We start from the raw sequence: 22,163 nt of genomic DNA, 5'->3' as shown, positions 1-22,163 counted from the left end.
AAATCGAACTGGAAACCAGGAACAAGACAAACGCAGGCACATGTTCACCAATTTTTTTAAAAAAACACTGCCGGGGGATACATGCTTGAACTCATGTTTAGGATTCAGACAGGGCATGCTCGTATGTTTTGTGAGCAAAAATGAAATGTTCATACATCCTTAGTGTAAACGGCAGGGCTGGATGGTTACCTGGTGTTTCTTGCCTTGCAATGGTGAGTGGTTGCTGTGGAATAAAGATCCCAGAGTTGGGGGCGTCTAAGAACAGGAATCTTGACTTTTTGACTCCCTTCAGATAAGGAAACATTCTGCAGGTGTTCCGAAATGTAACACTCTTTCAATTTCCCTTCCTCCAAATCTTTTCCAGTCCCCTAAAGCCCAGCCATTGTGAACAGGATTGGAGAGCAATTAAGGAGCTTTACACAGGCACGGCTGGGGCCCTAATGAATCGCTTGGTTTCGTTTTGTGTCCGGGAATTCGATGCCACCGGGTAATCCTGCCAACTGCTTTCTCTGGAACACATCTTGGGTCTGAGGTGGGGGGCCCTGCCCCATTGGGGCGTCTAGCTTGAAATGTTCGTCCTGTCAAAGGGTGAGCGCACAGAAGAGATTGCAAAGGTCACTCGATACAAAATGTGCAACTTGAGCTCCGCTTTATAAACCAGTGTATGCCTTCCTATGTATCCAGGTTTTAAATCTGGCCACGTTCTTTGGAAGCGTCCTAAAGTCCAAACAGCAGTATTTCACGACCCCTTTCATTTATGGTTTACGGGCAAAATGTCGGAAGCAGGTTGAGTTTCGTCAGCTTCGAGTGTTTATCTGGGGCTTCTTTTTTTTAGAGTGCTTCTAAAATGCTGGAATTTGCCTCAAATCCCAAACTAAGAGAAAATCCAATAATAATAATAATAATAATAATAATGCCCACCCGTCTTATATATTGCATTTGGTGGGGTTGCAGCGCTGTAGGGCAGCTCAAGAGAACCCTCCTCCACACAAAATCTGTGCAATAGACTCAATTGTTCATTAACTGCACCCTTCTGTAATGAAGTTTGCCGTTCTCCTATATATGAAAGCAAGGAATGAATGCAAACCAGGGATGGAGGGGAAATTTGTTCGCGTTTTTGAACGAATACAACAGGGGTGTTGAACCTCTTTCAGTCTTTAAAAGGGGGCTGGAGAAATTCCTGGAGGAGAAGGCTATCAATGGCTACTAATCCTGATGGCTAGGTGCTACCTCCAGTATTTGAGGCAGTACGTCTGTGTGCACCAGTTGCTGGGGAACATGGGTGGGAGGGTGCCATTGCATTCCATGTCCTGCTTTGTGGGACCCTGGTCGGCCGCTGGTCGGCCGCTGTGTGAACAGAGCGTTGGACTAGATGGACCCTTGGTCTGATCCAGCATCAGGGCTCTTCTGATGTTCTGAAGAAGGCCAAATTCAGAGCCTAGGCAGCCTAGATTTGACCCCAGGGTTTGACTTTACTCCCTGCTCTAGAGTAACAGAGGCTGCTCACATTATTTAGTAGCTTAATACTTGCACATTTCCCTCCCTTTTCTGCCTTCTTTTGGGCAGAAGCACAATTCTCTCCCCCCACCCACCCCACATTGTATCGAAAATGGTACCTGCCAAATGTTGCGGATGCTCTCGGTTAAATATTAATGCAGGATACCTTTTAAAAAATGAATGCCGGCGGAAACTGAGAAAGGGTCCTCAGGTTTCTTGCCATACTGGTAGGTGAGCGTCCAAGAAACCTCACGCGCACGCGCCACTTCCAGGGACGGAAAGAGGCAGTGCTAGAAAACAGAAGATCAAGTCCTCCAATGATGCCAGGTGATGCTGAACCCCGCCCCCTTTTTAGAAACTTTTGACCTAGGTATGGCCGAAAAAATTCATCTTTGAAACCCTGGAGAGCTATTGCTGCCGGTCAGTGCAGCAGACATGACGGATCTGGACCAATCACCAGCACCACGTAGTAATTTGAGTCAGTGAGTCCCTTTGGAATTGTGAGGGAGTGCCGTGGCCACTCTCACAAAATGGCTGCCACGCTGGGCGCAGCATTTGTTCAAAATGCAAACCGGTGAGACCAGACATAAAAATCAATTGCCCAAGAACCAAAGGGTGAGGCAGAGATGAGAGAGCGCCGAAATCCAGAAAGGATTCTGTTGAACCCAAATCAAGACAGTTCTGGAGGGCAGCACATCATATTTATTTATTTATTGCATTTCTGTATCTCCCAATAGCTGGAACTCTCTGGGCAGTTCATAAAAATTAAAACCATAAAATTAAACCACAATATAAAAACACATTATAAAAGTGCAACCAGAATGAAAACGGGCAGGCAACGCAGAGATTTAAAATACCAATTTAAAATGCAGATTTAAAACAGCAATGTTTAAAAGACTAAGATGGTAAAATGTTAAAAATGTTTTTTAATGGTTTTTAATGCTTTATGTGTGTATGTTCTATGTTTTAGAAATTTTAAATTTTGTATACTCGTTTTAATCTTAATTTTAGAATTTTTGTAAACCGCCCAGAGAGCCCTGGCTATGGGAGCGGTATAGAAGTGCAATAAATAAATGAATAAATAAATAAAATACTGGGAAAATAAAAAAGGTCTTCACCTGGCGTCGAAAAGAGCCTAACGTAGGTGCCAGGCGAACCTCCTTAGGGAGCTCATTCCACAGCCAGGGTGCCACAGCAGAGAAGGCCCGCCTCTGGCAGCGTGCCAGCTCCTCAGGGATCTTTTTTTAATTGCAAAAACTCTGAAGGAGGAAAATAAAAATCAGGAGAGGCTGGGAGATACGCCAAGAGATATGTCTACGGGCAAGTCGTTGCCAATGGCCACCACGTTGAAGACCCGTGTGCAAAAACGCAGGCTTTTCCCCCCTCAGTGAAATTGAGTAGCGCGGCCAATGTGGAACCCTGCAGATGTGCCGGACTGTAGGTCAATCCCAGCATGGTCTTTATGCAGAGGTTGCCAGCAGGTAGCGCTGAGCCAGATGTTTGGGATTTTAAGTCCCAGAAGCCCCTGGCAGCACGGCCAACGGCCAGGAATGCGCGGAGTTTAAATGCAAAACATCTGGAGATCTACACTACGTTGGATACCTCGGGTTTAGAAACATATCAATTCACCTGCGATTTAGCTATCGTCTCTCTCCCTCTCTCTCTTTGTAAAGTGAACAGTCGAGGCTGTCAATCGCCAGCCATTTTAGGCCATTCCTTTTTTTAATAAAAATATATTTCCCCAGCCCACTTTGCCCCGTCGCCTCCATCCGTAGCTCGCGTTACGCCAGCAATGCCATCTGCTCCTCTATGGCTCAGCCTTGTGCATAATTCACTAGCCTTGAGTGGTGCAGCTCTCGTGAGCCATTGTGAGCCATTCATGAGGAAGTTACCTCGGAGGCACGGATCCGGTGACCGGGTAACGGGACACCCTCCCTGGCTGACTTCTGCTCTTTTGTCCTTTTGCCCTGGCCGTCGCCGTCTCCCGAGTTATGCAAGCGAGCCGTTAAAAAAGACCAAGGAGTGGTTTGTTTATTTGTTTATTTATTGGAAACATTTATATCCCGCCCTATGTCATTACGATCTCAGAGCGGCGTACAGATAAAAGCATACAGTATAAAACAATAAATATCTCAGTTAAAAACAAACTTAAACCATAAACCAAGTTAATATATATATATATATATATATATATATATATATATATATATACATACATATATACAATATACAATTATATATATATAATTTAAAAGCAGTTAAAACAGTTAAGGCATGGACTGCTTCTGCCCAACTAGGTGGGGTGACGTGCAGCAAAACCAAATGCATTTGAATTTCTCGGACTCCAACCTGTGGCTCTTGCAGTGAGCTTAGGGACTATTTGCGCTAGTTCGCCTTGGCGCTCGTATTTGTGAGCGCAAATTGCGCCTCAGCACCAATGCGCGTTTCGCTAATGCACAAATGCGCTGTCCTGCACTAACTGGAGCCAAATTCTGGTAAAAGAAAATCCAATTCTGTCAATGAGAGGCTGATGGGTTGAAAGTTCCCTGGCAATCCGCAAAACACCGAAGGGAATGCATTTTACGCAGCCTCTGCCTTCCCTCTCCCGAATGGAGGTGGGGTGAATTTTGCATGCTGTTCGGAAGAAAAACAAAGAAACCTGGGTGCAAAAATTAAGACGACTGCTCTCTTTTTTTCAGTGCAATTGAGTAGTACAGCCTTTCCCGGATATGTTGGATCACAACTCCTATCAATCCCAGCATGGTCATTATGTGGAGGGGAGAGGAAGGTGGTGGAACAGGTCTCGAGTGGATCTGCATTGATTCAAAATGCCACCAATTGGGAGGGCGCCTGGTTGCTTTCAGAACTGGCCAATGTTTGTTTATTTATTTAAAGTATTGTATTTAAAGTATTTTTTATCTTGCTCCTCAGGCAAAATGGCTCCCAGAGTAGTTTACACGTAAAACAAGACAGGCTTATAATCTAAAAAGACACAACACACAAGGAAAAATGGAGGAGAAGGGAAGAGGGAAAAAAATAAGTCTTTCTTTGGTCCATTTTGAAAGGAATGAAGCCTTCCTTTGGAAATACTGGCATTTGCCATGGAGGAGACAAGCTCATCTTGGCCCTTAAACTTGGCCCTTAAACTGTGGAACTCTCTGCCGCAAGATGAAGCGATGGCCCCCAACTTGGATGGCTTTAAAAGGGGGTTGGATAAATTCCTGGAGGAGGAGAACGCCAGCCATGGCCACAAGTCCTGATGGCTGTGTGCTACCTCCAGTAGCGGAGGCAGAAAGCCTATATATACCAGCTGCTGGGGAACATGGGTGGGAGGGTGTTGGTCCCTGGGGTTCAACAGCTGGTCGGCCACTGCGTGAACAGAGTGCTGGACTAGGTGGACCCTTGGTCTGATCCAGCCTCAGGGCTCTTCTGATGTTCTTAGGTTTCACTGCGCATTACAGTAAGGGACGGGAGTCACTGGACACAGGGCTGCCATTTTCGCCCGTGGCTCCTCTTCTGCTCTTCCGTTCACGGCCATGCAGTCGTTCCCTCTCCTTCTCTGCATCAGCTTCAAGTTTCTAGTCCTGGCCAGATTATCTTGGATGAGAACTCCCATCACCCTAGCTGGCAGTGTGGCTCTATTGCCGGGGCTAGTGGGGATTGCAGTGGAGAGTGCTGGTTGGATAAGGCTGACACAAACACTTCTCATTTCTTTGCTTTTTGTTTTGTGTGTGTGTGTGTGGGGGGAGTTTCATCCCAAAGAGCATCTCTGCCCCCTGCCCTAGCCGTGAGCAAGTGTGTGGACGTCTTTTCCATGCTCCAGTTCCGAGACTTGGCAAGGTCAGAGGTGAAGGGATGGGGTGGCTTTGTTGTTTGTCTTTTTACGGGGCCTCAGAAGGAACTTGCGCCTTGTAAAGGGAGGAAATTAAAGTTAATGCAAGGGCGCTATGTGTCCCCAGGTTTCTCCCAAATTACGCCGCGGCGGACCATATGCCGGGGTCCCCGTGCGAAGGCACACGCCATGCCTCATACTTTTTATGGCGGCGTAATTGAAGGCCTTCAGGGTGAACGGGGTCAGCGGCGTTGTGTTAAGCCCCCGACCACGGAGGTCAAAGTAATTAGTGTTTGGAATCAAGGAGGGGTCCCTTGTCTCTCTCTCTCTCTCTTTCTCTCTCTCTCTCTCTCTCGGCCACGCCACCTCCCCGCTTCTGCCTTGGGGAAACGCCGGCCGAAGAGGAAGTAAGGCTTCAGGGTAGGCTTCCTCGCATAGTTCGAGGGACAAACCCTAAGCCCCTCCCTAATGTTTAAGGAGCTGCCTTATTCTGGCAGTGACCTTCTCCATCCAGCCCAGTGTTGGCGACACTGACCTGCAGCCACTCTCTCTCTCTCTCTCTCTCTCTCTCTCTCTCTCTCTCTCTCTCTCTCTTTCCAGGGGTTCAGGAAGGAGTTTTTCCAGCGCTACCTGGAGGTGATACCGGGAAAAGGTGGACTCATTGAGGGAGGCACTCCACTGAAAGGGTCTTGCCCAAGGACCCTCAGACACCTGGAGCAGGCACCGGATCAAAGGCGTTGGTTCCAAGCAAGCTTGATTCTTAGTGCTCGGTTCTTGCAAAACCCTGACCTGACCCCAGCAGTACCACACCCCACAGCCTCCCCCCCCCCAATATAATGGGCAGGTGAGATGGCACTACAACTCCCATCACTCCCATGACCATTCCAGCTGAGGAATGCTGGGAAATGTAGTCCAATCCAGGGAAGCCTCCCTCTCCCCTAATACTAGAACCCCGTGGAGGTCATTTCCCACGCCACTGATTGTTGGGTGGTTCAGGACAGAGCAAAGCAAGGATTTCTTCACACAGCGCAGAGTTCAACTATCTCTGGCTTTTCTTAAATCCGTTCTGAGTTTTGTGGATTGCCAGGCGTCTTTGGTTCCGTTGTCCGCCCCTCAGTAGAATCAGATTTTATTTTATTTTTATTTTTAGCAGAATTTCATTCTACTTGGGCTAATTCGCATTGCCACAAATGCTCCCTTGCGCAAATGCGCTGATGCGCAAAAGCAGCGGTGCGCACTAGCGCTAACACTCATAATGCACAGGAGTGCAAATCCTCCCGAAAGTGAAAAACCATTCTGCAAGTCCACGGAATCCGTGTGACTCAGAAAAGGCCGTGGAATCCGCAGGTCTGAATGACAGAAATCTGGACCCATCTGAATCCATTCCAGCTTCCTCCGACCTCCCTAAGAAAGATGCTGAGCGTGTGTCTGGAGCTGGTCCTTCCCTCACTTGGGGGATGCGCTCGTTCTTTGCAAACCTTCCCGCTCTGCCTGGAACTCGCCGTGCCCGTGCACCGGCTGGCGCCCTGGCCCATTACCTCGGCTGGGCCGCTCACAAATCACCTTGACAGAGCAATCAAGAAGCCTGTGGATTTGTGGGTTTTTTATTTTTTTTACGGGTCTGCCTCGTTGAAGGATGGTTCACCTTCGGCATCAGATTCTCAGCATCCAAATAAATCTGTCAAAGAAACAATAGTTTGGAACGCGGCGTGTTTGGGTTACCGGTTTGGGTGCGCGTCCGACTACGGGCCACATTCAGTGTTTTGGAGGACCCTGGGCCAGACACCCTCGGTGGATCCGAGCCCTCAGTGAGTCTACTTTCTTGCAGCCATGGTCGCCAGCTGCTCTTCCCCCTCCTCCTCCTCCTCCTCATTACTCCCACCTGTTTGCTTGATGGGCAGAGAGCCGGGAGGCCGCGGCATCTCCTGCTCCTTCTTTTTACCACCTCCATTGCCTGATCCAAAGCGAGAAGCAGGTGAACAAGCAGGTTGCAAGAGGAGGAGCAAATCGAGGGGTATTTTGTCAGTGGGCCCTTGCCGGGGTGTGGGCCCTCAGCAGGTGGCCAATCACGTCGACCCTTGATGCTGGCCGTAGCCACCCCGCTACAGATAGGCGCACTTGTGCGCGCACACACACACACATGTACACACCGGCCTCTCTTTTAGTACTCCTTCCTCTCTTTCCCTCCTCTGTTCCACTGACAACTTCATTCTAATAGTCTCCCCGAAGAAAGGATGATGAATACGTAAGCTGCATATTGATCACCTGGTGCATGATGGATGACCGGATCTCTTTGACAGATGAGCCGGCTAACGGGGCTGCCAATACGGGCGGCTTCGCGGGAGTCTCCTCTGTTCCGCCATCTAATGGTCCGTGACCCGGTGGGGGCAGCCCGGCGACGTCCTCATTTCCAGGGGGAAGAACAGGAGTCCTCGTGCTCTCGATAAAATAATTCATCGTCGGCTTAAAACACTTGGACACGCCGAGATTGCAAAAGGGGAAATATGATGGATTATGGGTTGAAAAGAGCCGACTCGGCAATGTAAAATTGATCCCCTGGAAAATGTTTTTGTCTGCTGTGAAAAATGGGCAATATCTCTGCCTCACCGGGAAAAAAGAGAGAGGGGGGTGGAGGGCTCTAATCTGGAAAATAATTTGCTCTTGATTTCCCTTCAGTTGCAGCAAGGTGTTCCTTCTCTCCTGCCCTCACCCCTCCGCCTTTTCTTCAGGCACTTCTCCTGGTTGTATGGGGCCGCTTTAGAAGAACAGTGTTGTGCAAAGAAAAAGAAAAGTTGGCAACAGGTTTTTGAGTCGGGCGTTTATAACGGGCTCTTTAGCCCCACTTTTCTGCCCGAGCCTTCATTGAGGGGAGCACTGAATACAACACAGAGTCAAAAGAAATGATCAGAGACCCTGATTCTGTAAAGGCTTCTGATAATTCCAGTGATCGCGATGGGCAGGGAGGTCATCCAGTCTGACCCCTGATCCTTCAAATATTAGCAGGCCTGTTCCTGTAACGCCAACCTGATCTTGGTCTCTGACTACTCTTTGGCGATGGTTTCCGATGGATACTTTTGGCTTTCTACCACGGACTGCTTATTGACGGTTCCAGCCTGCTTATCTCGCTAATGCTGGCGATTTATGACGGGTTGAGCTATATCACTTCCAGGAATTTTCATCTCCAACAGCAAAGCCAACGGATCTTCATTGCCCCAGACCAAGCTGGCCCCAAAATACTTTGCATTACAAAGGGAAAATTATTTTGTGGTTGGGATATACTCAGAAATACTTCTGTATGCAAACATTACCTTTCTTTTGCCCCCAAGCCCAGACACCCAACCAAAGATGAATCTGATCACCGTCCGTATATATCAAGTTTCTGATAGATTTCTGAGACACGGGTGGGGGCAATGGGAATCCCTTGCTAATGCTCCAGCCTGGCCGTTTATTGAAATCAGTCTGCAGCGATAAACTGTGGCCAGATCAATAATTATCCGTCCAATACCATCACGCTCTTGCTAAGGGCGAGTCGGTCAATGGCACAACCCCTCTCTGCTTCGCTTACTTTTTCCTGGAGTGGCATTTCACAGGCGGCGTGGGGGATTCGCAGCAAGGATCCAACACCAACTCTAAACATGTGTCATCCAAGTGCATCGTGGCCCAAACAGCGAAAAATGGCATGTGTGTCGTGGCTGTTTTTTGGAGCCTTTTCATCATCGCATCGGAATGATCTTGTGGCGGAGAAACTCAGCCCTGGGGGACCAGAACCACAGGCCTGGGATTCTCCAGATGGCCACGCCCACTCTGTATGGCCCCTCCCCTTCCCCCATTGTCAGTTATTTGGTTTTTGCACCTTCTAAATGTTCGAAACGCTTCTCCTAAGGCTTCGTTTATTTTAATCATTACATATTTATACTGCCCAACAGCCAGGGCTCTCTGGGCAGTTCACAATTTTAACGGACCTCAGAATAGCTGTTTTTATAAGGATACTGTTGTTTTTATGCTTTTTATGTTTTTAAACTTTGTATATTTGTTTTTAATGTTTACTGTTTTTAACTTTTATAAACCGACCGGAGAGCTTCAGCTATGGGGCAGTATAGAAATGCAATTAATTAATTAATTAATTAATACAAAAAGGTCAAAATTGAAAACTATGAAAAAATTTAAAGTCTCATATAAGACAAGGAAAAGGAAAGCTTGTCTTAAAAGATGTGTTTACAGGAGGCGTTTGAAAGATGTTACATTTTCCACCTTCTGAACTGCACGAAGGAGGGTTTTCCAGAAGGTGGGTGCCGCTACAGAGAAGGCCCCGCTGTCAAGATTCTTCTGGTGTTCTTTGGTGCTCTAAGATGGCCTTGAAAACACTCGTGCTGTTGTGGCTTTTTGTTTTTCTCTGCCTTCTAACAGGAGGCATCACGACTAAATAATCCCATCATTGCCATACCTGGTTGTTGATTTTAAAGCAATACTTTGAGCATGTGAAATTTTGCATTTGACTCATAGCACTGTTGCAACTCTGGGAATAAAACAGTGCGTGTCTACTGCTCTCAGGCTAAATACATTTACTTGGGAATCAGTATCATTTGGGCTTTTGGGTTTGTTTTTGTAAACATTGTGCATATATTTTGTACGATATTGTTTTTAAGGTTTTTAATCTCCGTAAAACTCCCAGAGAGCTTTGACTATTGGCGATATAGAAATGTAATAAACAAAATGAAACATTGCAGAAAAGGATAATATATTTTAAAAGTAAAAATAACACACAAGCATCTGTAAATATGTACATGTTCCGTCAGCTGCTCTCTAACTATAAAATGTTTAAAATTAAGACGAATGGATGGTTAATTTGCATGGCCTCGGCGCTACGGCGTTGGACGGACAGCAGGATATGGCTTTTGTTACTATAGATGGTTTATTTTCTGAAATTTTGGGAAACCGCCTTGGTTGGCTTCAGGAAGGCCGTATAGAAAGGCAATCCAGGCAAATAAATAACTGGAAGAGGTTTGTTTGGAAGGGTTGCTGCTGGGATCCACCTTTTGTAAAAATAATAATAATTTAAAAAAACCTAGTTTCTGGTTGAAGCATCCTGAGACGGGGGAGGGAAGACCCTTCACTATGCAACAATTGTATGATGTACACCTCCCTAACGTCTCCAATTAATAAGATACAGGAATCTTAGCAAGCGGGGCAACGGAACGTGTAGAGGGTTGTCCCTGGAAAGAAATGAATCCATAAATAACTCAGAACGGCAGCTATAAACAGCGGGATTTTTAATGCCATGCAAATGAATTTCCGGTTCCTTCTCTTCTATGCCGATCACGGACATTTCAGCAGGCAACAGCAGGCCGCCCGTGTTTGCCCCAAGGTCCAAGGTCTTCCTGTTTCCAGGTTGGGGCTTGGTGTGACCTCCTTCTTTAATCTGTGTTGGGCTGCAATCCCATCTCTGCCAGTGAGCATAGCTACCTATTCAGCCCGAGGGCCAAATTTAGTTCCGGAGAAGCTCCCGGGGGACCATGTTCCAGTGGTAGGTGGGGCCAGAGGCAAAAAGGGGCGGTAGCCGAAAAAGGGGCGGAGCCGAAAATACCAGCATATTTTAGTTTACGGCTCTTAGGGCCAGTAACTAAGGTGTAGGAGAGGCATTTCAACCTCTTAGAATGGGCGGGGCGGGAATGCACAAAAGCTGGGAGTCCTCCAAATGATAGGAGAAAGCGGGGGAGTTCAAGGAATGAAGCATGGATGTTTGGGCAACTTTGGAGAGCCAGACAGAGATTCCAGGTGGGCTGGATATGGCCCATGGACCTGAACTGCTGCAGCTCAGTAGTGGGAGAGCTCACCTGTGATGGTTGGTTCGCCCTTGAGTTATTATACTTAGACAGGACTCCCCTATGACCTCACACTTTCTCAAACACACTGCACAGAAGGGCCAGTGATGCTCAGAATTTAATTAATGCCTTTTTATGACCATCAGAATGGCGGCCCTCTTGGAATGCGCCATGCTCTTGCCAATGGCTCCCCCTAATGGCCAATCGTTAGAAGTACGGCTAACCAAGAATTTCCATTCAAGTGGAACGAAATTCTCGTGCATGCTGGCACATCCCTTAAAAAACAAAAATCTAGTTCTGTCCATGAGCGGACGACAGAACAAGAAAATGCTTGGCAATCCGTAAAACACCAACGGGATGGATTTCATAGAATCATCATAGAATTGTAGAGTTGGAAGGGACCTCTAAGGCCATCGAGTCAAACCCCCTGCTCAATGCAGGAATCCACCCTAAAGCTTATTTATTTATTCATTCATTCATTCATTCATTCATTCATTCATTCATTGCATTTCTATACTGCCCAATAGACGAAGCTCTCTGGGCGGTTTACAAAATTAAAACAATTCAAGTATAAAAAACAACAGTGTAAAACCATAATATAAAATACAATATAAAAGCACAAACCAAGATAAAAACAGCATCAAAGCAAAAGTACAAATTTAAAACAGCAAAGTTAAAATTAATTTATGGAACATTAAAATGCTGGGAGCATAAAAAGGTCTTCACCTGGCGTCTAAAAGAATATAATGTAGGTGCCAGACGAACCTCCTTAGGGAGCTCATTCCACAGCCGGGGTACCACAGCAGAGAAGGCCCTCCTCCTGGTAGCCACCTGCCTCCCTTCCTTTGGCAGGGGCTCATGCAGAAGGACCCCTGAGGATGACCTTAGGGTCCGGGCAGGTACATACAGGAGGAGGCGTTCCTTCAGATATCTGACAGATGGTTGTCCAGCTGCCTCTTGACGGCCTCTAGTGTGGAAGAGCGAATTACATAGGTTCTTTCCTTAGTTTTGCAAATATTCCAGGACCTCAGCCTTTTAGTCGAAACATTCATTCTATTCTTTATCAGTAAGCTAGCCTCCCCCAACCTGGGACCTTCCCAATGTTTTGGACGTCAACTCCTTTCAGCCCAGGCAAGGATGGCCAATGGTCAGGAATGCCACTCAGCTCTCGGAAGCAAGCCGACTCAGGCGCGTTGCAGGCATCCGGTGATGGCTATCCCTGCTTATACGTCCCTCTGCCACCAGATGTCACTTGGTGGGCAATTTGCAGGCAGACGGCAGTTGCAGGCACAAATTCGCTCAAGGCCTAGAACTCGCCTCGTATAAACTTGTTCATCTTTAAGGAGTCACGAGATTCTGGTTTATCCCAGCAGAGTGGGCTACTGCGGCCGCAGCCAGGCTCGGAGCTTTTGTTCTCCAAGAGAACAGGCATGCAGACCTCACGCACGTTTGCTTTGGTGTCCCGCTCTGAGCATGTCTGACCTCTGCAAGTACTCCCGCCCACAAGGGCAGCACCGGTTGAGGGCTGTTAGGTCCCTTGCAGCTGCATTCTGTTGAAATGACCCCCCGCTCCCCAAACCCTGATTTGGAGATGATCCCTCGATTCTTCCGATGGTTTCCTACGGCTGTTCGGAACGAACTGATGCCTTTCGATGGCCATTTGGGGTCCTTCTTTTTACCATGCCCCCAATCTGCATGGGAGATTTGGGGGAGGTCTATCATTTTTAAAAAAATGACCTGCTTTGAAAACAGGCACAGGGGCTTTAAATTTAATTGGAGCCGCAGGGGAGGGGAGCGGCATTTCATTCCCAAATGTTGCGACTACAAGAACCTCTATCCTTAAGTTAAGGGCAAAAGGGGCAGTGACGTAGCGGTGAATTTTGACCCTCAGTCATCATGACAATCCCCATGGCCACGTCCCCCCAAGAAGAATCCAAAAATGCAGGAAGCTGGTTTGATCTGTATCAAGAAATCCATTCTAGTATTTTTCATCTGCCCCAGGAGGAGGTATTTTGTAAAGCGAATGGGTCTTAATGGCCCATTCAGGACCAAGCGACCTCCAAATACTTTGCATTAAAAGAGGAAACAATATATTCTTGCTGGGAAAATCAGTTTCTCCTCCAGCTACTGTGGGAATTTCAGCTAAGCGCAGCGGGAAGAGGGAATTTGGAAGGGGGATGACAAATGTCGACAAAGTCTGTGCTAATAAAAATATATGTCCTGGGGCTTTGGTCCATGCGAGTCCTGCCTCCATTACCCCACAGAGAAATGGTGAGATGCACCCTCCCAAAGCACTGCTCCTCTGAGCAAAATTGAAACCCACATATATACATTTGTAAAAGTCAGCCAGTCTGACCACAATCTCCTGTCCTGTTTGTGCTTTGCCAACCATTCTCTTATTTTATCTTGCACACTCTCAATTCTAGAATTTGGGGTGACCTGATGAGGTTGATTTTCCTGCCTGGCACCCCAAGGAGGCATTCTAGACATCTCCAGGTGGTACCCAATCGTCCCCCGGCAGCTGATCCTTAAGGAGTTTTCTCCTCGTTCTAAAAAATATGGACATGCTTCTCCTGCAGCTCCCTTACTGGCAGGAAGAGCTTTGGGCTAAAATATGCTGGCCTTTTTGTTTTTAGCCCCGCCTCCTTTGCATTGGCCCCGCCCAGCACTGGAATGTGGCTCTCAAGAGTTCTCCAGAATTGAATTCTACCTTTGGGCTAAAAGAGGTTCAAACACCCCCAAGTTCATGTATAGGAAACCCTGCATCAGAGTAGAAGTCCTTTCCGGTTGCTCTGCAGCTAAGCCAGGGCTGAACAGAAAGGAAGAACTCCAGAAGTTTTTGATTTCAGTGCTCATACAGCCCTTGACAGCATAGCCAATGGTCAAGAATGCTGGGAACTGAAGTCGAAAGGAACTGGAGACCAACCGCCTGCCCACTCCTGTATTAAGCAGCATGACTCCTTCAAATATTCCAACTGGATATATTTTTAAATTCATTTTAACTGCTTTCTTTTGAGAAAAAACTTTGCATGTTCACTCGCTAGAAGCCTCCGCCCTCACCAAGTCTGAGGGGTGGTAGGAAGTTTCCTTCTGATGTTTTTTCCCATCATCCTCCATTCCTGACCCTTAGTGCAGAATCCTGCAGTAATTCATCATTCCAGGGGATTCAAGTTATTCTCCCGTTGATTAAATTAGTAAATGCAATCAGAATTTGAAGCGATCTAATTGGGAGAATTTATTTGAAGCTGACAGTTTTACGCTGCTTTGATTAAGTATTATAAGCTTGTTTTTTTGATTTTGCATAATTTAACTTTAAATTCTGCGCAGGAAGAGGGGGTGCTATCAACTATTAATGGCCAAAAATGAACTCTTTTCAGAGGCATGTATTTATAATTTATTTCGAGTACAATATCTCCTACAAGTTGTCCCCCCCACCCTGCCCTTTCCCCATGCTGTTCCATTGCGCAAGTGACAAATATGTTGAAAATAATATTTGGAACTCTTCAGTCCATGCTATAAATCTCCCAGAATGTGTGCAATTCATTAAAAGTTTTGAAAGAAGTAAAAGTTACTGTTTATATGACAAATAAATGTGTCCATTTGTCTTCCCAGGAGGCCATCAAACATCCTATCTCTTGCCAGCGACTTTGATTTGTCCTAATGGGTCACGCTTGTTGCGGTGATAAGTTTTGCCACAAATCTCCAGCCGTGTCAACACCAAAACGCTGCTCAATCAACGGGAATATGAGTTGTGTCATGAGTGAAACGGGTGCAAGAGCTGGTCAGCACCCCCGTATCACGCGCAGCAAAATTTATAGCATGCACACTTAAATAAATCCAGCATGGCCTAACTTAAATAATAAAACGACCGTCGTTCGTAGATCGCAGTTTGTCTTATTTCATTATGAAATTATTTTTTACCCGTTCCTTGAATAAGTTCTTCTAATATTCGAAAACACTTTTAATGAACCAGTTGGCCTAATTACAGACATTTCAATTCTTGTATGAATAAATACAGGCTGTGAATGCCTAGGGGATGACTTACTTCCATGAGAATGCAGCTAGTCGTGGGTCATTGGTTGAAGTTTGCAGACATTGCATATTTGGAAGAAAGGGGCGGAGCCTGGGAAAGGGGAGTGGCCTTTCAGGCATTTCTTTGTATACCCACCATGACTGGTTACTACTGGATGGTCATGGGTTAGGTTAGCTTTGGTCTTGATTCTTCCACTATTTATTTATTAGATTTCTATACCGCCGTTCTAAAACCAACTAAGCTTTAGTGTCTTTATAGAGGCTTCGGGCGCATTTTTAGGCAGAAAACGTCCGACAACTCACAGCCTTCCCCAGCCAACAGCGTTTCCTGGAGCAGAGCATGTTGGGAATTGTGGGACTTTTTTTTCTGTGTAAACGTGCTTCAGATTGCACCTTTGGTTTTTTCAGATTTCTATACCTGTTTTTATGTATCTTTATATTTACTAGTTCCTGTGGTGTTTGGTCGTTTTGCATTGTATCTTATTCTTTTAACTATTTGCATGGTATTTTGTTCTTTTAAGGTGCCATCCTATGAAGGCTTAGACAGAAAAAAGTCCTGCAACTCATTACCCAGCCAGCTGTATTGTATTTTTTATTCGTTCAACTGTTTGTTATATGCCCAGAGAATGTGTGTTTTTGTTTACATGAGAAATACATGTGTACATTTGTATTCCCAAAATGTAATAAATAAATACATCAATAAACACACAATAAAATAATTCAGAGCATAAAAAACAGAATCAAATTAAAACACAGGAAAACATAAAACATAGCAAAAGGTTAAACACACTGAATTGGTGTGTATTGCTAAGTCTTGGGTAATTGAAGGTTTCCTCACGGTATATAATTCTGGTCACCGGACCTAAAAATGGAATAATGGGAAAAGTGCAGAAAAAGGCAACTACAATGATCAAGGGAGCAGCTCCCCTATGAGGGAAGGTTATAACAGCTGGGATTGCTAAGCTTGGAAAATAGGAGGCTGAGGGGAGACAGGATAGAGGTGGACAGAATGATGCACGGTGTGGAGAATGTAGATAAGGAGACATTTTTCTCCCTCTCCCAAAATACTAAAATCCATTGGGAGTCATCCCATGAAGCTGGTTGGTAGGAGATTCAAGACAGATGAAAGGAAAGATTTCTTCACACACCACATAGTTAAACCATGGAACTTACTTCCACAAGGTGGAGTGATGGCCACCAATATAGAAGACTTGAAAAGGAGATTGGATAAATTCCTGCAGGAGAAGGCTATCAATGGCCACTAGACCTGATGGCTATACGTGACCTCCACTATTGAAGGCAGTATGCCTAAGTATGTCAGTTGCTGGGGAACATGGGTAGGAGGGTGCTGTTGCATTCATGTCCTGCTTGCAGGTTCCTGGTCAACAGTTGTTTGGCCATTGTGTGGACAGAATGCTGGACTAGATGGACCCTTGGTCTGCTCCAGCATGGCTCTTTTTATGTTCTCACACAAACTCTCACACTGTTATTCAAAATATAAACCAGAGGTGCAGAACTGGCCGCTGGACTCCCTGATCTGGCCCACAGGAATCCCTGCTCTTATCTCTAATCTGCGAATACATTCTACATTGTGCAAATGTTACAAAGTGTTCAGGAGTAGGGCTATTACTCCTCTTCAAAGAGTACACAGGCTCGTTCCTTTGGGAACTACAGTGGATTAAACTGTAGTGGATGTTGGTGGACTACATCTCCCATCAGCCCTAACCAGCGTAGACTGTCCATCATATGCAGTCCATCAAACATCTGGAGGGTAACACGTTACTCATCCCTGCATCAAAGTTTGCAGATAGGATGCTGCAGGGATGAAACAGGTCACTTCAGAAGCAACTCTCACTAGGTGGTGCTCGTGAGCTTAATCTCCCGAAATTTCACTTTTAAAAACACAGGGCAAGAAGTTAGCAAGACACGTTTGTAGGCAAACCTTTGGACTTCTACTCCCATCAGTCTCAGCCAATGGTCAGGAATACTGGGAGTTGTAGTCCAAAACCACTGCAGGGAGCCAGGCTGGAAAAGGCCAATGCAGAGAATAGCAGTCATGATGAGCAACTGTGAATGGCACAGACAGATTTGTATCTCTTAATGAAACATCTGGAAAGGTCGGTTATATCCCTCCCTAGCTGCTGTTCTAGGGCTGCATCTGGAAGAATTTGGTTCTGGCTCACCAAAGCTTCTGCCATGATAAATGTCTTAGGAGAAAAATGGGCTTTTCTAGTGCTTTGTTTTCATCCTTATTTGAATGCAGCCATTCCCAACTCCAGATGAGTAATTGTAATTCCCATCATCCCCAGCCAATGGTTTTCCAGTCTGTTTCTGGCCTCAATGCAAGCTACTGGTTTGTTTATTTATTCATTCATTTTTAAAATACAATTTTAGGGGTTTTTCAACATAAGTTCTGAAATGCACCCAGGCTTTTTAGTGTTTCTCAGCTGTTTCTATATGGCTTTTTTAAAAAAAGATTTTCTTTTCTGCTGCTCTCTTTTTACTGCCTTTTTATTGCTTCCTTCCCCAATCTGGAGCCCTCTAGATGGGAGGGCACTGCAACACCCATCATCCTCAGCTAGCGTGATGGGAGTTACAGTCCCAACCCATCTGGAGGGCGCCAGATTGGGGAAGGAAATAAAATAATGGTAGCCTTCTTTTACTAAAAATAGTAATTGTAGTAATTACTACAATAGTAATTTTTTATTATTATTAAAAAGTAATAATTGAAGGCCAAACCTCTTTTAGTAAAACGTAGTAATTGTAGGCAACACCCATTTTATTAAAAAAAATTTTTTTAAAAAATTAGGTCCTGTCTTTTCATTAAAAAATAATAATTGTTGGCCATATCTTTTTTTTATTAAAAAATAATAATGGTAGGCCACAGCTTTTTATTAAAAAAATAATTGTAATAATTATAGGCCACACCTCTGTATTAAAAATAATAATAAAAGGCCAGACCTTTTTATTAACAATTATAATAGTAGGCCGCGCCCAGGTGATAGCAGGCCACGCCATAGCGAAGGCCACGCCCATCACTAGGATGCTGCTGCTAGGCCACGCCCCCCGCCCAGGCCGCCCCAAACCAAAACAAATCAAGCCAGGCCTCGAGGCCTGCGCGTTCTTCCCCGACCGTTGCTAGGCAACCGCTTCCCGGCCCGCTCTCCGGCCCAGGCAAGGAGCCGGCGGAGGCGGGCGGGCGCGCGGCGATGACGCCATCAGCGCGCGCGGCTCCTTCCCCAGCACTGAAGGCAGGCCGGCCGGGCGGCAGGAAGGGCGAGCCGCGGCTCCTGCTCGCCCCCGTCCCCGGGCCCAGACGAGACCCCTCCCGCCGCCATGGCTAGCCCCGTCTCCCGCCGCCTGGTGAGTCCGCCGACGGGCCTGAGGGGAAGACGGGAGGCCCCGGCCTCACCTTGGCCTACCTTGCGGGGGGGGCGGGGTGGTGGCTGGAGCAGGCCAGAGCGCGGCGGTGTCGAGAGTTGTTGGACTACAAGTCCCAGCATGCCCCTGGCTGCCCCTCTCTATCCTCACAGCAACCCTGCGAGGTAGGCTGGGCCGAGTTTCCTCAGAGGCAGGAGAGAGCGCAGCCACCATCTGCTATTCTTACTCCATTTACTGAATGTATGCATTGATTCCCAGGGCAAAATCAGCCTCAAAGCGGCTTGCACAGATGTGTTAAGACTGCAGGGACCATCATCTCCCAGCTATGCTGGCTGTCGTCTCCCCCCCCCCCCCCCATAAATCCTCACTGTGAGGTAGGCTGGGCTGAGCAGAAGGGTCTGACCCACCTCTCATAGCAGCAATAATAATAATTAATTTTAAAATGTACGTATGTGTTGCTTCCCTGTGCAAAACCAGCCTCAAACTGACTTGCACATGTGTGTTGGACTACAGGCCCCAGTATCCCCCTTCGACGCACAAGTTTGGATTGCAACTCCCAGCATGCCCTTCTCTCCCTACCTGCTAATATTAATCTTCACAACAACCCTGTGAGGTAGGCTAGGCTGAGCAGCGTGCTGGCTGGGAATTATGGGAGTTGCAGTCCACAAGACATCTGGAAAGCCCCAGGTTGGCAAAGGGTACTTTAAGGTGTCCCAAAACTCTTTGTTGTTTCAGCTGCAAGAGACTAACAATCATATCTCTGGAGAAAACAAATATTTAGATTCATGCCGTTTGAGGGGATTGTCTTTGCTTCCTGGAGGTGATTTGCGTGGATAAGCGTGATCTTTTGCACGAGTAGGGAATCTGAGCTGAATGCTTGATATGGACTTGGCCCCTTGGATGTGCATGTTGTCGCATGACACGTTGTGGCAATTGCCGCTGGGAACAAACATTAAGCTTGATGGCATTTATCACCCCAAATACACATTTAGATCTCCGTGTATAAGCCGTGAGCTGGGATTTTAGAAGCCAGGGGTCTGTATTCCATGTTGCAACGGCGGGAATGAAGCCCTGAGTAGCTGCAGAAGCTGTTGTGTAAAAGCTGCCGCTTTCACGGGAGCTGTGATTGATGTCTGGAAGGAAGGACGTGCTGTGCTTTTTAAAACTGAAGACATTATTTCAGTGATACAAGAGGTTCGTCTGACTCAGTTGAGGAATCTTGTATGATTCATTGCTGGGGCCAAGAGACAGATGCAGATGGTTTGCAACAGGGTGGGCAACCCACAGCCAATGTGCTGCCTGCAGTCCACCTTGGCCCTTCCAGATCCTGCTGTTCGAATCCCAAAGAAACAAGGGCTTTAATCAGCACCATCCAGCATGGCCAACGATCAGGGGTTATGGGAATTGCACACACCCACCAAAACAACTGGAGGGCACCAGGCGTAGGACGCACAGAGAGTTTCTGAATTTTCTGTGACATCACAGCAGTTCAGCTAATAGTTTGGGACTTATTTGTTGCTAGCAGTGGGCCGAAGCTGTACGTTTGACTTCTTCTTCCTAATATTAAGCATTCCGTAACCTTCCGCCTCCAATAGTTGTGCTCCAGCCCTGGTTCCTGTGGCAAATTGGGAAACTACGAAGGGTTGTTGGACCAAATTTGAGCCATTGCAATCCAGGCGTATTTGAGAGCATTGACGGGTCAGTTCCAGGTATGCCAAATTCATAGAAGAAGGTGATTCAGAAGAACTTCACCACGCAACAGATTGCTGTGTCAATGCGCCTGGTCTGAAAATTCACTGCGGCTTAGAACTAAGTTATCCTCTCTATCCTTTAAGGCAGGAGTGCAAAACCACGAGTCTTTGGGCCAAATCTGGCCGACCTTGTGTCCCAATTCGCTGCTCTGGGGGTCGTCAGAAGGCCCTCTTCCCCCTGCCCCTTTCCCCCCAACCAGCGTGAGTTTGGTAGGTTTGTGCAGTCCCCCCCCCCACACACACCTTCTAAAAGGTTGAAATGCCTCTCCTAAGACTGAGTTACCGGCAGGAAGAGCTTCACATCAAGAGATATCGGTGTGGTGTGCAGCAAATTACAGTACAAAATACAATGCATTGACCAGAAAAGCCAAAATCTCACAAAAAACAACAACAGTGGGTGGAATTTACTGGTGCATCAGGAAATGCTTGTCTGAAAAGAAAACGCTTCAGCCAACGGTGAAAACCAAGTCCCGTAGGTGATCTCACTTGGGAGGGCATTCCGTCGGGTGGGAGCCACCACACTCAGGACCCTGCTCCTGGTGGTTTCCAAGCGGATCTCTGATTCATGTGGGACCGTCAGGAGTGCCTGTTCAGAAGACCTCAGCAGTCAGGCCGGAGGATAAGGGGGAAGGCGTGTCTTCCAGTAACCTAGTCACAAGTTGTTCAGGGCTCTCTAGTTTAGTACCAGAACCTGAAACCTGGCCCGGTAGCAGTTGGGTAGCCTGTACCGAGCCTTCAGCAGAGAGGTGACATGCTAGTATGGAGTGGCAGCAATTGAACGGTTACTGGTATTTCTGCCCCGCCCTTTTTGCCTTTGGCCCCACCCACTTCTGGAACGCGGCCCCCGAGCGCTTCTCTGAAATCACATTCGGCCCTCGGCCTGAAAGAGCTTCGACATTCCTGCTTTAAGGGTTGTTTTCTTCTTCTTCTTCTTCTTCTTCTTTTCCTCCTCCTCCTCCTCAAACTGGATCTCCTTCTGTTCCTTCCTGCAGGCGACGTCCATCCCGGCACGCAAGCCCCGCGGTTGCGCTCCTGGGTCGCCGGCCGTCCCCCCGGTCTCCGCCGATGTTGCGTGGCCCGCCCCCTGCAACCCCGTCTCTCCGACGCTGTGAAAGGCGGGGGGCTGCCCGATGCCTGTCCTTCCAATCCCGCGGCGGGTGCGTTCTTTCCACGGCCCCCACACGACCTGCCTGCACTCGGCCTGCGGGCCGGTAAGGACCACACACTTGGTGCGCACCAAGTACAACAACTTCGACATCTACCTGAAGTCCCGTTGGATGTATGGCTTCATTCGTTTCTTGCTGTACTTCAGTTGCAGCCTGTTTACCTCCATCCTGTGGGTGGCGCTGTCTCTCTTGTTTTGCCTCCAGTACCTCAGCATCCGGGTCTTTCTGCGTTTCCAGTACAAACTCTCTATCATCCTCCTCTTACTGGGGCGGAGGCGGGTGGACTTCAGCCTCGTGAACGAGCTGCTCATCTATGGCATCCACGTCACCATGCTGCTGGTGGGAGGGCTGGGCTGGTGCTTCATGGTCTTCGTCGATATGTAAATAAAGCCTGGTGCATGCTGGTCAAGGAGGCATGTGTGGCTCGAACCGGCCTGTCGTGTGTATGTGTGAAGGCTCCCTCTACTTTGGGGGCTGGATTCCATTTTTGAGTTGCTCTTGGATGCGTGTGTGTGTGCATTCCAGTGGTGGGCGGGGCCAAAAGCAGAGTGGGTGGGGCCAAAGAGAAGGGGCGGGGCCAAAATACCAAACGGCCGAACATATTTAGGATCTTACTGCTGGTGATGAAGCCTTAGGGGAGGCATTTCAACATTTTAGAATGGGGGGGGAGCAGGAATGGACA

At 47.2% G+C, this 22,163-nt stretch overlaps 1 protein-coding gene across 1 annotated transcript; it reads left to right on the top strand.

Annotated features, from left to right (window-relative positions):
- Positions 1-18,409: 18,409 nt before the first annotated feature.
- TMEM250 (transmembrane protein 250) lies at positions 18,410-21,910 on the top strand. The gene is made up of 2 exons (XM_063144638.1): positions 18,410-18,546; positions 21,308-21,910. Exon 2 carries the CDS (start codon positions 21,446-21,448, stop codon positions 21,863-21,865), a length of 420 nt encoding a protein of 139 aa, XP_063000708.1. The 5' UTR covers positions 18,410-18,546; positions 21,308-21,445; the 3' UTR covers positions 21,866-21,910.
- Positions 21,911-22,163: the final 253 nt, after the last annotated feature.

Source organism: Elgaria multicarinata, chromosome 19, assembly GCF_023053635.1.
Source record: "Elgaria multicarinata webbii isolate HBS135686 ecotype San Diego chromosome 19, rElgMul1.1.pri, whole genome shotgun sequence".
In the NCBI taxonomy this organism is placed as follows: domain Eukaryota; kingdom Metazoa; phylum Chordata; class Lepidosauria; order Squamata; family Anguidae; genus Elgaria; species Elgaria multicarinata.
The sequence above is the reverse complement of the archived record's forward strand: the minus strand, read 5'-3'. Positions and strand labels throughout refer to the sequence as shown.